A 17,300-nucleotide genomic window follows, 5' to 3' on the forward strand; every position below is an offset into this window, starting at 1 on the left:
ACGATAGGTATTTAATGTGTATTTCCTACTGAGGAGCTCTATCCTGTACAGTATAATAATAGGTATTTAATGTGTGTCTTGTGTCGCAATGTCGCCATCCAATAGCTGACGACATGGGCGGACCTAAACCACCCATCCAGTCTGCCACTCAGTTGAACCACTCCACAATAAACTGCAAATGCATCCCTCACTCTTCTCTCTCTCTCTCTCTTCAATGTCTGTCATATTTCACTTATACGCATCATAATGCCGGCAGTGGGATTTAATTATTGGATAGAAAATACATTAGGACTCTGTTAGATCGGACTGGAGTTATTCTCTACCTGTCATTCAATCTGGGAAATTACAACAGACTGGAGTTATTCTCAGCCTGTCATTCAATCTGGGAAATTACAACAGACTGGAGTTATTCTCTACCTGTCATTCAATCTGGGAAATTACAACAGACTGGAGTTATTCTCAGCCTGTCATTCAATCTGGGGAATTAGAACAGACTGGAGTTATTCTCTACCTGTCATTCAATCTGGGAGATTAGAACAGACTGGAGTTATTCTGAACCTGTCATTCAATCTGGGAAATTACAACAGACTGGAGTTATTCTCTACCTGTCATTCAATCTGGGAGATTAGAACAGACTGGAGTTATTCTCTACCTGTCATTCAATCTGGGAAATTACAACAGACTGGAGTTATTCTCAGCCTGTCATTCAATCTGGGGAATTAGAACAGACTGGAGTTATTCTCTACCTGTCATTCAATCTGGGAGATTAGAACAGACTGGAGTTATTCTGAACCTGTCATTCAATCTGGGAAATTACAACAGACTGGAGTTATTCTCTACCTGTCATTCAATCTGGGAGATTACAACAGACTGGAGTTATTCTCAGCCTGTCATTCGATCTGGGAAATTACAACAGACTGGAGTTATTCTCTACCTGTCATTCAATCTGGGAGATTAGAACAGACTGGAGTTATTCTGAACCTGTCATTCAATCTGGGAAATTACAACAGACTGGAGTTATTCTCTACCTGTCATTCAATCTGGGAGATTACAACAGACTGGAGTTATTCTCAGCCTGTCATTCGATCTGAACTGGGAAGTTCGGGATTAGAAAGATGCGAGGAGACGGTGTTCTTTTCAGTGTTATTGACATGGGAAAACAAATAGTTTTGTGATCACCTCGTCGTGTGATATTGATGGTTGCCCGGCAGCGTGTGATGGGGAGGTACGTCTGGTGGTTCTGTCTAGGAACGTTGGTCGTCAACCTGAGTCCGAGCTGCTCTGCCGTCATCCTGGAGTCCATCTATTGGAATTCTTCAAATCCCAAGTCGGTACAGTCAATTCTTCTGCAATAAAACCACTCAATATTGCTGTGCAAAAATTCACCTTGGAAATATACTGGAATTAAATACCTGTTATATTGTCAAAATGTTTTCATTTACATTATCTACAAAGATTAAATACGGTGAAGGGATTGCAGAAATGTTGTCCTACTGTAAAATGTAAATCCGTAAATTATTTTTTGAGTAGTGTTTCTGTGGTCTCTGATTTTTTTTTTTTAATAGTAAATTCATTGCCGTGTTTATTAATTTATGATTATTAATTAGTAAATAAATATGAATGTCATGCATATTAGGCTGATATGCAAATAACAAAGCAATTACTAGTGTTACTACGACACAGTAAATACAACATCCCAGACATTCTGGTTGTAAAACTCTCATCTCTCATCTCTCTCCTTTTCAACAGGTTCTCTCCTGGACAGGGGCTGGTCCTGTTCCCTCAGATAGGGGATAAAATGGACATCGTGTGTCCCCGGGTGAGGCCAGGGGTGGTGGAGAACAAGGACCCGGAGTACTACCGTGTGTACCTGGTGACCCGGGAACAACTCCACAGCTGTAGCATCGGCCAATCAGACACCCCGTTACTCAACTGTGACAAGCCAGACAGAGACGTGAAGTTCACCTTCAAGTTCCAGGAGTTCAGCCCTAATCTCTGGGGCCTGGAGTTCCTCAAGGGAAGGGAATATTATATTACCTGTGAGTAGACTTAGCGGGTTGACCACTCCGATGCTGCAGCCCTAAAGGGGTTTATACCACATACCTCTGCAAAGGTAGAACTGTTGTAAACTCAAGGCAATCTTTGAAATCAATGCCCATTGAATTAAGTTAAAACACAGTGACAGTAAAACATGCCGTCCCCTACGAAGGATGCAGCGCTCCCCCTTTTGGGCTAATCATTTTCTAAATGATGTATCTCAAAGAAAAAAAATATATATATATTTCACCTTTATTTAACCAGGTAGGCTAGTTGAGAACAAGTTCTCATTTACAACTGCGACCTGGCCAAGATAAAGCAAAGCAGTTCGACACATACAACAACACAGAGTTACACATGGAGTAAAACAAACATACAGTCAATAATACAGTAGAAAAATAAGTCTATATACAATGTGAGCAAGTGAGGTGAGATAAGGGAGGTAAAGGCAAAAAAAAAGGCCATGGTGGCGAAGTAAATACAATATAGCAAATAAAACACTGGAATGGTAGATTTGCAGTGGAAGAATGTGAAAAGTAGAAATATAAATAATGGGGTGGCAAGACTTGGCAAGACTTGCAATGGCAATGGCAAGACTTGCATCAAGTTTCATCAAAATTTGGGGCCAGTGGAGTCTGAAATATTGTGTGGGTTATCTAGACATATCCCTGAGTATGTGTGCCAAATTTCATCCCTCTTGAGTCAAATAGTTATTGGTCAATAGTTGTCTGTAAAGGGTTGCGTTGAGAGACCGTTGTCCATAGATGCCACATATTAAGTTTCACGCAGATCGGTCATTTGGTGCCAGAAAGGTCGCGTTTTAACGAATTTTTCACAAAATTCAAAATGGCCATCATTCAGATCCATCATAGCGGACGTTATGGGTCCTCGGGCAAATGTATTCCTTGTGAGGAGAGGGACCTATGTACAGAATTTTGTGACTTTAGGTCAAACGGAGTGAGAGGAGTGACCTTTCAAAGATATTCAATCTCTTGGTATCTGGAGGGCTTTCCTCACACTAGGTAGGGTATATAGTATAGACTGTATAGACAAGTATTCAATCTGTCTGGAGGGCTTTCCTCACACAGGTAGGGTATATAGTATAGACAAGTATCCAATCTGTCTGGAGGGCTTTCCTCACACAGGTAGGGTATATAGTATAGACAAGTATCCAATCTGTCTGGAGGGCTTTCCTCACACAGGTAGGGTATATAGTATAGACTGTATAGACAAGTATTCAATCTGTCTGGAGGGCTTTCCTCACACAGGTAGGTATATAGTATGGACTGTATAGACAAGTATTCAATCTGTCTGGAGGGCTTTCCTCACACAGGTAGGGTATATAGTATAGACTGTATAGACAAGTATTCAATCTGTCTGGAGGGCTTTCCTCACACAGGTAGGGTATATAGTATAGACTGTATAGACAAGTATCCAATCTGTCTGGAGGGCTTTCTCACACAGGTAAGGTATATAGTATAGACTGTATAGACAAGTATCCAATCTGTCTGGAGGGCTTTCCTCACACAGGTAAGGTATATAGTATAGACTGTATAGACAAGTATTCAATCTGTCTGGAGGGCTTTCCTCACACAGGTAGGGTATATAGTATGGACTGTATAGACAAGTATCCAATCTGTCTGGAGGGCTTTCCTCACACAGGTAGGGTATATAGTATAGACTGTATAGACAAGTATCCAATCTGTCTGGAGGGCTTTCCTCACACAGGTAGGGTATATAGTATAGACTGTATAGACAAGTATCCAATCTGTCTGGAGGGCTTTCCTCACACAGGTAGGTATATAGTATAGACTGTATAGACAAGTATCCAATCTGTCTGGAGGGCTTTCCTCACACAGGTAAGGTATATAGTATAGACAAGTATTCAATCTGTCTGGAGGGCTTTCCTCACACAGGTAAGGTATATAGTATAGACTGTATAGACAAGTATCCAATCTGTCTGGAGGGCTTTCCTCACACAGGTAAGGTATATAGTATAGACTGTATAGACAAGTATCCAATCTGTCTGGAGGGCTTTCCTCACACAGGTAGGTATATAGTATAGACTGTATAGACAAGTATCCAATCTGTCTGGAGGGCTTTCCTCACACAGGTAGGGTATATAGTATAGACTGTATAGACAAGTATCCAATCTGTCTGGAGGGCTTTCCTCACACAGGTAAGGTATATAGTATAGACTGCATAGACAAGTATCCAATCTGTCTGGAGGGCTTTCCTCACACAGGTAGGGTATATAGTATGGACTGTATAGACAAGTATCCAATCTGTCTGGAGGGCTTTCCTCACACAGGTAGGGTATATAGTATAGACTGTATAGACAAGTATCCAATCTGTCTGGAGGGCTTTCCTCACACTAGGTAGGGTACAGTGCCTTGCAAAAGTATTCATCCCCCTTGGCGTTTTTCCTATTTTGTTGCATTACAACCTGTAATTTAAATGCATTTTTATTTGGATTTCATGTAATGGCCAGACACAAAATAGTCCAAATTGGTGAAGTGAAATTTTAAAAATGACCTGTTTCAAAAAAATAAAATTAATTTAAAAACGGAAAAGTGGTGGGTGCATATGTATTCACCCCTTTTGCTATGAAGCCCCTAAATAAGATCTGGTGCAACCAACTACCTTCCGAAGTCACATAATTAGTTAAATAAAGTCCACCTGTGTGCAGTCTAAGTGTCACATGATGTCAGTACATACACACCTGTTCTGAAAGGCCCCAGAGTCTGCAACACCACTAAGCAAGCGGGCACTATGAAGACCAAGGAGCTCTGCAAACAGGTCAGGGACACATTTGTGGAGAAGTACAGGTCAGGTTTGGGTTATAAAAAAATATTTGAAACTTTGAACATCCCACGGAGCACCATTAAATCATTATTATAAAATGGAAAGAATATGGCACCACAACAAACCTGCCAAGAGAGGGCCGCCCACCTAAACTCACAGACAAGGCAAGGAGGGCATTAATCAGAGAGGCAACAAAGAGACCAAAGATAACCCTGAAGGAGCTGCAAAGCTCCACAGCGGAGATTGGAGTATCTGTCCATAGGACCACTTTAAGCCGTACACTCCACAGAGCTGGGCTTTACAGAAGAGTGGCCAGAAAAAAGCCATTGCTTAAAGAAAAAAATAAGTAAACACGTTTGGTGTTCGCCAAAAGGCCTGTGGGAGACTCCCCAAACATATGGAAGAAGGTACTCTGGTCAGATGAGACTAAAATGTAGCTTTTTGGCCATCAAGGAAAACGCTATGTCTGGCGCAAACCCAACACCTCTCATCACCCCGAGAACACCATCCCCACAGTGAAGCATGGTGGTGGCAGCATCATGCTGTGGGGATGTTTTCCATCGGCAGGGACTGGGGAACTGGTCAGAATTGAAGCAGTGATGGATGGCGCTAAATACAGGGAAATTCTTGAGGGAAACCTGTTCAGTCTTCTAGAGATTTGAGACTGGGACGGAGGTTCACCTTCCAGCAGGACAATGACCATACGCATACTGCTGAAGCTACACTCGAGTTGTTTAAGAGGAAACTTTTAAATGTATTGGAATGGCCTAGTCAAAGCCCAGACCTCAATCCAATTGAGAATCTGTGGTATGACTTAAAGATTGCTATACACCAGCAGAACCCATCCAACATGAAGGAGCTGGAGCAGTTTTGCCTTGAAGAATGGGCAAAAATCCAAGTGGCTAGATGTGCCAAGCTTATAGAGAAATACCCCCAAGAGACTTGCAGCTGTAATTGCTGCCAAAGGTGGCTCTACAAAGTATTGACTTTGTGGGGGGTGAATAGTTATGCACGCTCAAGTTTTCTGTTTTATTGTCTTATTTCTTGTTTGTTTCACAATAAAAAAATATTTTGCATTTTCAAGTGGCAGGCATGTTGTGTAAATCAAATGATACAAACCCCCCAAAAATCTATTTTATTTCCAGGTTGTAAGGCAACAAAATAGGAGAAAATGCCAAGGGGGGTGAATACTTTCGCAAGCCACTGTATATAGTATAGACTGTACAGACAAGTATTCATGTTTGTTCAGAGGAGACTGCCATCTTCCCTGGTCGTCTCCTGTCATATTTCATCTAGTTCAGCAGTGTTATCAGGGACGTGTTGGTCAACCAGGCAGCGTCTTCCCTCGTCGTCTCCTCCTCCTCCTCCTCCTCTTCTCCCCTTGTCTCCTCCCCTACCTCCCAGGACTCTGAGGCTCTCTGACAGTGCTACTCCTCCATGGTATCCAGAGAGCCAGTCTCACCATGTACTGTAACTTTACCCCTCGTCTCCTCGACCTCCTCCTCCTCCTCCTCCTCTACCTCCCAGAACTCTGAGGCTCTGACAGTGCACCTCCTCCATGGCATCCAGAGAGCCAGTCTCACCATGTACTGTAGCTTTACCCCTCGTCTCCTCCTCCTCCTCCTCCTCCTCCCCTACCTCCTAGGACTCTGAGGCTCTCTGACAGTGCTACTCCTCCATGGAAGCCAGACACTGTGATTCTAAGAGCTTACATGCCCCAAATCACACAATGCTTTTAACAGCATGAGACAGATATGACGTGAGCTCTCATGGCAACCTAGCTAGAAGCATGAGAAGCTGTCATCTGAACTAAATGGTCCTAAAGGGGGGGGTGTGTGTGTGTGTGTGTGTGTGTGTGTGTGTGTGTGTGTGTGTGTGTGTGTGTGTGTGTGTGTGTGTGTGTGTGTGTGTGTGTGTGTGTGTGTGTGTGTGTGTGTGTGTGTGTGTGTGTGTGTGTGTGTGTGTGTGTGTGTGTGAGAGAGAGAGCAAGAATGTGCGTGAGTAACGTATCGTGAACCTACCGGTTCCAAGTTTGAAAAGCGTGTACTTTATTTTTCCTGATAGAAATAACAAGATTCACCATGTACTGTAATTTACTACTGATAAGATCTATTGATAATTGTAAATATTTGTAAATACACAGCTCAATTGTTTTAGATGGTCTTTCTTTATATTCCTTGGAGCCGAATGTGAAACCAGTCATATGGAAGCAAACTGAAAATCATATCAACATGACATGTATGGCGACCCCTTTTCCACAGTAAAAATAGGCTATAAAATAGCTGTGAACGGGGTTTTTTCCACAGAATTTTCATTTTTATGCCCTCATCATTTACGTGGATGACATTTGATCACTCAAACTTTAGGCTTCTGTAGGGTTGAACCTGCCGAGTTGATGAATGCGCTTTGGTACGTTTTAATTATGTTCCCGGGCTTTTTCTCCGTTTTATTTTACCATTTGTATCGTGTTAAATATGATCTACTATCGGGAGCCACCGTCAGTAAAAACCCACATACATTTAATTGTTGGCTTCATTCCTTTCCCGTTTACCGTTCTTTCATCTGTCACGTCTGTGTAGTTGTTCCCGAGGGTCGCTGGCATTAGTGGGATCGTATCAGGCTAACGTTGTGCAAATAATGTACAGGCATGTAGCCTATTTTAATCATGAGGAAACTCAGACTTCACTTAGCAGGTTAAACCTGGAGCCTGGTGCTCGGTTCACGACGACTGGACCGTTGTTATACGGTTCCATGGTAAGGAGGGAGTGTGAGAGAGAGAGACGGTATACGGTTCCATGATTAGTGATAATTCGGGGAGATCTATAGGATTATTGATCAACCCCCTATTCTATCAATGTTTCCACCTTCCAATATGTCATGGATTGAACGTGGACAGGGCAACTTTCAGGATGAATCAACTCATTGTATTTTTTATTCATCAATATATTTAGCGCGTAAAGGCTCTCGAACCCGTGTTTTTAATGATTCATACATACTTTCCTAACCCTAAAAGTCAGTGGTGTAAAGTAATTAGGTAAAACAAATACTTTAAAGTACTACTTAAGTAGTTTTTCTGGATATCTGTACTTTACTTTAATATTTATATTTTTGACAACTTTTACTTTTTACTCCGTACATTTTCCCTGACAGCCAAAAGTACTCGTTACATTTTGAATGTTTAGCAGGACAGGAAAATGGTCCAATTCACACACTTGTCAAGAGAACATCTCTGGTCATCCCTACTGTGATCTGGAGGACTCACTAAACACACAAATATGCATATATTTAGATGGCTTTGTTTCATTGATACCTATATTCTGAACCCGTTCTATTTGTATTAAACCGTTATTTTAACTAGGCCGCCCCTATTGAGTCTGTCGACAAAATTCAAATTAAAGGTATACCCTATTTAAAGGGATGGCTTAAGATTAACGTACTGAAACCCCCATTGATTGAAAAACTCCCAAGAGAAAAAAGTGTTGGCCAGCTAGTGGGAAGGTTTTCAGCGGTTGAATTAAATGTATTCCCGAGTGCGCACGGTAGCCACACCCGCAGAGCGCATTAACACAACGGAATAATGCCTTGATCACACCGTCAGTATGTTTCGCGCAAAATGGTATGCGGGCAAAGTTCAACATTCACCTTCTGCTACCATTTCTGTCAAGCCATCACGGCATACAATTTGATGCATACGTTCGATAAATCTAATTTATGCACCACACAGAACGCGCTGCAACTGGCTCTGCAACGCAATGCTGCAAGGCAAACGCAGCGTTCCATTGGAAATGAATGTACTTCTGGTGTACCAAAACGCAAAAACACTGTTGGTGTGATCGAGGTGTTAATAAGGCAAGTCTGAATAGCAAATACTGAGAAGTGCTTAGGAAAGGCATGTGTAGGAATGTCATAAATTCATAAGTTGGGATATGCATAATGTCTACTATTTATCTATTCAATGTTGTCTCTCCCTCTCTCCCTCTCACACTCCTTCCTTCCTTCCCTCTTTCTCCCTCTCTCTCCCTCTCTCTCTCCCCCTCTCTTTCTCTCACCCTCCCTCCCTCTCTCCCTCCTTCCCTCTCTCTCCCTCACACTCCTTCTTTCCTTCCTTCTCTCTCTCTCCCTCTCTCTCCCTCTCTCTCTCCCCCTCCCTCCCTCCCTCCCTCCCTCTCTCCCTCTCTCCTTCTCTCCCTCTCTCCCTCCCTCCCTCTCTCCCTCTCTCCCTCTCTCAGCGACCTCCACCAGCTCTCTACAGGGCCTGGACAACACTGATGGAGGAGTGTGTAGAGCCACATCCATGAAGCTGGTACTGAGAGTAGGACAGAGTAAGTTATGTGTGTGTATTGTGTTGTCTGTGTGTGTGTCTTTGTGTCTGTGTGTGTGTGTGTGTGTGTGTGTGTGTGTGTGTGTGTGTGTGTGTGTGTGTGTGTGTGTGTGTGTGTGTGTGTGTGTGTGTGTGTGTGTGTGTGTGTGTGTGTGTGTGTGTGTGTGTGTGTGTAGGGAAGAAGGACATTGAGAGAATGAGAGTGGTGGATGGTTTGCTGTTTATCACCTGTGTATGATGCATAATGATACTGGTAGAGAGAATGAGAGTTTCTGCCAAACTGTTTATCACCTGTGTATGATGCATAATGATACTGGTAGAGAGAATGACAGACATACTGGGGCAGGGACGTACACAGACATACTGGAGCAGGGCCGTACAGAGACATACTGGGGCAGGGCCGTACACAGACATACTGGGGCAGGGACGTACACAGACATACTGGGGCAGGGCCGTACAGAGACATACTGGGGCAGGGCCTTACACAGACATACTGGGGCAGGGCCGTATCACAGACATACTGGGGCAGGGCCGTACAGAGACATACTGGGGCAGGGCCTTACACAGACATACTGGGGCAGGGCCGTATCACAGACATACTGGGGCAGGGCCGTACACAGACATACTGGGGCAGGGCCGTATCACAGACATACTGGGGCAGGGCCGTACACAGACATACTGGGGCAGGGCCGTACACAGACATACTGGGACAGGGCCGTATCACAGACATACTGGAGCAGGGCCGTACACAGACATACTGGGGCAGGGCCGTACACAGACATACTGGGGCAGGGCCGTACACAGACATACTGGGGCAGGGCCTTACACAGACATACTGGGGCAGGGCCGTACACAGACATACTGGGGCAGGGCCGTACACAGACATACTGGGGCAGGGCCATACACAGACATACTGGGGCAGGGCCGTACACAGACATACTGGGGCAGGGCCGTATCACAGACATACTGGGGCAGGGCCGTACACAGACATACTGGGGCAGGGCCTTACACAGACATACTGGGGCAGGGCGGTACACAGGCATACTGGGGCAGGGCCGTACACAGACATACTGGAGCAGGGCCGTATCACAGACATACTGGGGCAGGGCCGTACACAGACATACTGGGGCAGGGCCTTACACAGATATACTGGAGCAGGGCCGTACACAGATATACTGGGGCAGGGCCGTACACAGATATACTGGGGCAGGGCCGTACACAGACATACTGGGGCAGGGCCGTACACAGACATACTGGGGCAGGGCCGTACACAGACATACTGGGGCAGGGCCGTACACAGACATACTGGGGCAGTACACAGACATACTGGGGCAGGGCCGTACACAGACATACTGGGGCAGGGCCGTACACAGACATACTGGGGCAGGGCCTTACACAGACATACTGGAGCAGGGCCGTACACAGACATACTGGGGCAGGGCCGTACACAGACATACTGGGGCAGGGCCGTACACAGACATACTGGGGCAGGGCCGTATCACAGACATACTGGGGCAGGGCCGTACAGACATACTGGAGCAGGGCCGTATCACAGACATACTGGGGCAGGGCCGTACACAGACATACTGGGGCAGGGCCGTATCACAGACATACTGGGGCAGGGCCGTATCACAGACATACTGGGGCAGGGCCGTATCACAGACATACTGGAGCAGGGCCGTACACAGACATACTGGGGCAGGGCCGTACACAGACATACTGGGGCAGGGCCGTACACAGACATACTGGGGCAGGGCCGTACACAGACATACTGGGGCAGGGCCGTATCACAGACATACTGGGGCAGGGCCGTACACAGACATACTGGAGCAGGGCCATACACAGACATACTGGGGCAGGGCCGTACACAGACATACTGGGGCAGGGCCGTACACAGACATACTGGGGCAGGGCCGTACACAGACATACTGGAGCAGGGCCGTACACAGACATACTGGAGCAGGGCCGTACACAGACATACTGGGGCAGGGCCGTACACAGACATACTGGGGCAGGGCCGTATCACAGACATACTGGGGCAGGGCCGTACAGACATACTGGAGCAGGGCCGTACACAGACATACTGGGGCAGGGCCGTACACAGACATACTGGAGCAGGGCCGTACAGAGACGTACTGGGGCAGGGCCGTATCACAGACGTACTGGAGCAGGGCCGTACACAGACATACTGGGGCAGGGCCGTACACAGACATACTGGGGCAGGGCCATACACAGACATACTGGAGCAGGGCCGTACACAGACATACTGGGGCAGGGCCGTATCACAGACATACTGGGGCAGGGCCGTACACAGATATACTGGAGCAGGGCCGTATCACAGACCTACTGGGGCAGGGCCGTATCACAGACATACTGGGACAGGGCCGTACACAGACATACTGGGGCAGGGCCGTATCACAGACATACTGGGGCAGGGCCGTACACAGACATACTGGGGCAGGGCCGTACACAGATATACTGGGGCAGGGCCGTATCACAGACATACTGGGGCAGGGCCGTACAGAGACGTACTGGGGCAGGGCCGTACACAGATATACTGGGGCAGGGCCGTATCACAGACATACTGGGGCAGGGCCGTACAGAGACGTACTGGGGCAGGGCCGTATCACAGACATACTGGGGCAGGGCCGTACAGAGACGTACTGGGGCAGGGCCGTACACAGACCTTTCAGGGGGCAAGTGTTCAAAATGAGAAAAAAAAGGGCACCAACCCCCCTGTTTACATAATTCATAACACACCAAAATACATATTTTTAACATAAGGCCTATTTATTTCTGCATCAACACTCACTCATCATCACAGACTGTAAACGAGCTAGGTTGCAGTGCCTCTGAAACACATGATTGACATCAGGAGAAGTGTCTGATCGGCTGATCGTTGATGATGAATGTAAATCTGCTAGTTAGTTAGCTCGTGTGGATATTTTATGAGGCCTGTGGTAATTAGCTAGAATGGAGACTACCTGCGATGTTCTCCTTTTTCACCCCGGGTTTTGACCCTTGGCTGTTTCTGGACTCTGTACCCGCCTGCCTGACCATTCTGCCTGCCTTGACCACGAGCCTGTCTGCCACTCTGTACCCGCCTGCCTGACCATTCTGCCTGCCTTGACCACGAGCCTGTCTGCCACTCTGTACCCGCCTGCCTGACCATTCTGCCTGCCTTGACCATGAGCCTGTCTGCCACTCTGTACCCGCCTGCCTGACCATTCTGCCTGCCTTGACCACGAGCCTGTCTGCCACTCTGTACCCGCCTGCCTGACCATTCTGCCTGCCTTGACCACGAGTCTGTCTGCCACTCTGTACCCGCCTGCCTGACCATTCTGCCTGCCTTGACCACGAGCCTGTCTGCCACTCTGTACCCGCCTGCCTGACCATTCTGCCTGCCTTGACCACGAGCCTGTCTGCCACTCTGTACCTCCTGGACTCTGTACCCGTCTGCCTGACCATTCTGCCTGCCTTGTCCATGAGCCTGTCTGCCACTCTGTACCTCCTGGACTCTGTACCCGCCTGCCTGACCATTCTGCCTGCCTTGACCACGAGCCTGTCTGCCACTCTGTACCTCCTGGACTCTGATCTGGTTTTGACCCTTGCCTGTTTCTGTATTGTAGTATAATGACGTGGCTGTTGGTGTGAATACTGTATTGTAGTATAATGACCTGGCTGTTGGTGTGAATACTGTATTGTAGTATAATGACCTGGCTGTTGGTGTGAATACTGTATTGTAGTATAATGACTTGGCTGTTGGTGTGACTACTGTATTGTAGTATAATGACGTGGCTGTTGGTGTGACTACTGTATTGTAGTATAATGACGTGGCTGTTGGTGTGACTACTGTATTGTAGTATAATGACCTGGCTGTTGGTGTGAATACTGTATTGTAGTATAATGACCTGGCTGTTGGTGTGAATACTGTATTGTAGTATAATGATCTGGCTGTTGGTGTGACTACTGTATTGTAGTATAATGACGTGGCTGTTGGTGTGAATACTGTATTATAGTATAATGACTTGGCTGTTGGTGTGAATACTGTATTGTAGTATAATGACCTGGCTGTTGGTGTGAATACTGTATTGTAGTATAATGACCTGGCTGTTGGTGTGAATACTGTATTGTAGTATAATGACCTGGCTGTTGGTGTGAATACTGTATTGTAGTATAATGACTTGGCTGTTGGTGTGACTACTGTATTGTAGTATAATGACCTGGCTGTTGGTGTGACTACTGTATTGTAGTATAATGACGTGGCTGTTGGTGTGAATACTGTATTGTAGTATAATGACTTGGCTGTTGGTGTGAATACTGTATTGTAGTATAATGACCTGGCTGTTGGTGTGAATACTGTATTGTAGTATAATGACGTGGCTGTTGGTGTGAATACTGTATTGTAGTATAATGACGTGGCTGTTGGTGTGAATACTGTATTGTAGTATAATGACCTGGCTGTTGGTGTGAATACTGTATTGTAGTATTATGACCTGGCTGTTGGTGTGAATACTGTATTGTAGTATAATGACGTGGCTGTTGGTGTGAATACTGTATTGTAGTATAATGACGTGGCTGTTGGTGTGAATACTGTATTGTAGTATAATGACGTGGCTGTTGGTGTGACTACTGTATTGTAGTATAATGACCTGGCTGTTGGTGTGACTACTGTATTGTAGTATAATGACCTGGCTGTTGGTGTGAATACTGTAATTGTAGTATAATGACGTGGCTGTTGGTGTGAATACTGTATTGTAGTATAATGACTTGGCTGTTGGTGTGAATACTGTATTGTAGTATAATGACCTGGCTGTTGGTGTGAATACTGTATTGTAGTATAATGACCTGGCTGTTGGTGTGAATACTGTATTGTAGTATAATGACCTGGCTGTTGGTGTGAATACTGTATTGTAGTATAATGACCTGGCTGTTGGTGTGAATACTGTATTGTAGTATAATGACCTGGCTGTTGGTGTGAATACTGTATTGTTGTATAATGACGTGGCTGTTGGTGTGAATACTGTATTGTAGTATAATGACTTAGCTGTTGGTGTGAATACTGTATTGTAGTATAATGACGTGGCTGTTGGTGTGAATACTGTATTGTAATATAATGACCTGGCTGTTGGTGTGAATACTGTATTGTAGTATAATGACCTGGCTGTTGGTGTGAATACTGTATTGTTGTATAATGACGTGGCTGTTGGTGTGAATACTGTATTGTAGTATAATGACTTAGCTGTTGGTGTGAATACTGTATTGTAGTATAATGACGTGGCTGTTGGTGTGAATACTGTATTGTAATATAATGACCTGGCTGTTGGTGTGAATACTGTATTGTAGTATAATGACCTGGCTGTTGGTGTGAATACTGTATTGTAGTATAATGACCTGGCTGTTGGTGTGAATACTGTATTGTAGTATAATGACGTGGCTGTTGGTGTGAATACTGTATTGTAATATAATGACCTGGCTGTTGGTGTGAATACTGTATTGTAGTATAATGACGTGGCTGTTGGTGTGAATACTGTATTGTAGTCTAATGACCTGGCTGTTGGTGTGAATACTGTATTGTAGTATAATGAAGTGACTGTTGGTGTGAATACTGTATTGTAGTATAATGACCTGGCTGTTGGTGTGAATACTGTATTGTAGTATAATGACGTGGCTGTTGGTGTGAGTACTGTATTGTAGTATAATGACGTGGCTGTTGGTGTGAATACTGTATTGTAGTATAATGACGTGGCTGTTGGTGTGAATACTGTATTGTAGTATAATGACGTGGCTGTTGGTGTGAATACTGTATTGTAGTATAATGACGTGGCTGTTGGTGTGAATACTGTATTGTAGTATAATGACGTGGCTGTTGGTGTGAATACTGTATTGTAGTATAATGACGTGGCTGTTGGTGTGAATACTGTATTGTAGTATAATGACGTGGCTGTTGGTGTGAATACTGTATTGTAGTATAATGACGTGGCTGTTGGTGTGAATACTGTATTGTAGTATAATGACGTGGCTGTTGGTGTGAATACTGTATTGTAGTATAATGACGTGGCTGTTGGTGTGAATACTGTATTGTAGTATAATGACGTGGCTGTTGGTGTGAATACTGTATTGTAGTATAATGACTTGGCTGTTGGTGTGACTACTGTATTGTAGTATAATGACGTGGCTGTTGGTGTGACTACTGTATTGTAGTATAATGACGTGGCTGTTGGTGTGAGTACTGTATTGTAGTATAATGACGTGGCTGTTGGTGTGAATACTGTATTGTAGTATAATTACGTGGCTGTGTGTGTGAGTACTGTATTGTAGTATAATGACGTGGCTGTTGGTGTGAATACCGTATTCTAGTATAATGACGTGGCTGTTGGTGTGAATACTGTATTGTAGTATAATGACGTGGCTGTTGGTGTGAATACTGTATTGTAGTATAATGACGTGGCTGTTGGTGTGACTACTGTATTGTAGTATAATGACTTGGCTGTTGGTGTGAATACTGTATTGTAGTATAATGACGTGGCTGTTGGTGTGAATACTGTATTGTAGTATAATGACGTGGCTGTTGGTGTGAATACTGTATTGTAGTATAATGACGTGTGTTTGATCTATTCCAGGTTCCTCCAAACCCCTTCCTCTCCCAGAAGACACCAGGTTCCCCCCTCAGCACCCCGAGGCCCCAGACAAGGAGCCTCCCGTTAAGGATAATGACGTGTGTTTGATCTATTCCAGGTTCCTCCAAACCCCTTCCTCTCCCAGAAGACACCAGGTTCCCCCCTCAGCACCCCGAGGCCCCAGACAAGGAGCCTCCCGTTAAGGACAATGATGTGACGAATAACGTTGGTATGTATCTGTTTAACAGGAAGTGTTATTTAATAGGACTGTGGAGGGGGACATACTGAGGGGTCTTAATGTGTATCTGTTTAATAGGACTGTGGAGGGGGGACATACTGAGGGGTATTAATGTGTATCTGTTTAATAGGACTGTGGAGGGGGGACATACTGAGGGGTATTACTGTGTATCTGTTTAATAGGACTGTGGAGGGGGGACATACTGAGGGGTCTTAATGTGTATCTGTTTAATAGGACTGTGGAGGGGGACATACTGAGGGGTCTTAATGTGTATCTGTTTAATAGGACTGTGGAGGGGGACATACTGAGGGGTCTTAATGTGTATCTGTTTAATAGGAATGTGGAGGGGGACATACTGAGGGGTCTTAATGTGTATTTGTTTAATAGGACTGTGGAGGGGGACATACTGAGGGGTCTTAATGTGTATCTGTTCAATAGGACTGTGGAGGGGGACATACTGAGGGGTCTTAATGTGTATCTGTTTAATAGGACTGTGGAGGGGGACATACTGAGGGGTCTTAATGTGTATCTGTTCAATAGGACTGTGGAGGGGGACATACTGAGGGGTCGTAATGTGTATCTGTTTAATAGGACTGTGGAGGGGGACATACTGAGGGGTCTTAATGTGTATCTGTTTAATAGGACTGTGGAGGGGGACATACTGAGGGGTCTTAATGTGTATCTGTTTAATAGGACTGTGGAGGGGGACATACTGAGGGGTCTTAATGTGTATTTGTTTAATAGGACTGTGGAGGGGGACATACTGAGGGGTCTTAATGTGTATCTGTTTAATAGGACTGTGGAGGGGGACATACTGAGGGGTCTTAATGTGTATCTGTTTAATAGGACTGTGGAGGGGGACATACTGAGGGGTCTTAATGTGTATCTGTTTAATAGGACTGTGGAGGGGGACATACTGAGGGGTATTAATGTGTATCTGTTTAATAGGACTGTGGAGGGGGACATACTGAGGGGTATTAATGTGTATCTGTTTAATAGGACTGTGGAGGGGGACATACTGAGGGGTCGTAATGTGTATCTGTTTAATAGGACTGTGGAGGGGGACATACTGAGGGGTCTTAATGTGTATCTGTTTAATAGGACTGTGGAGGGGGACATACTGAGGGGTCTTAATGTGTATCTGTTTAATAGGACTGTGGAGGGGGACATACTGAGGGGTCGTAATGTGTATCTGTTTAATAGGACTGTGGAGGGGGACATACTGAGGGGTCTTAATGTGTATCTGTTTAATAGGACTGTGGAGGGGGACATACTGAGG

At 45.2% G+C, this 17,300-nt stretch overlaps 1 protein-coding gene across 1 annotated transcript; it reads left to right on the forward strand.

Annotated features, from left to right (window-relative positions):
• The first annotated feature begins 1,196 nt into the window (after positions 1-1,196).
• On the forward strand, positions 1,197-9,464 carry LOC120038691 (ephrin-B2a-like). The gene is made up of 4 exons (XM_038984355.1): positions 1,197-1,327; positions 1,750-2,039; positions 9,072-9,164; positions 9,421-9,464. The coding sequence occupies exons 1-4, from the start codon at positions 1,197-1,199 to the stop codon at positions 9,462-9,464; spliced, it is 558 nt and encodes a 185-aa protein (XP_038840283.1).
• The last annotated feature ends 7,836 nt before the right edge of the window (positions 9,465-17,300 follow it).

This window comes from Salvelinus namaycush, unplaced genomic scaffold (assembly GCF_016432855.1).
Source record: "Salvelinus namaycush isolate Seneca unplaced genomic scaffold, SaNama_1.0 Scaffold233, whole genome shotgun sequence".
Lineage (NCBI taxonomy): Eukaryota > Metazoa > Chordata > Actinopteri > Salmoniformes > Salmonidae > Salvelinus > Salvelinus namaycush.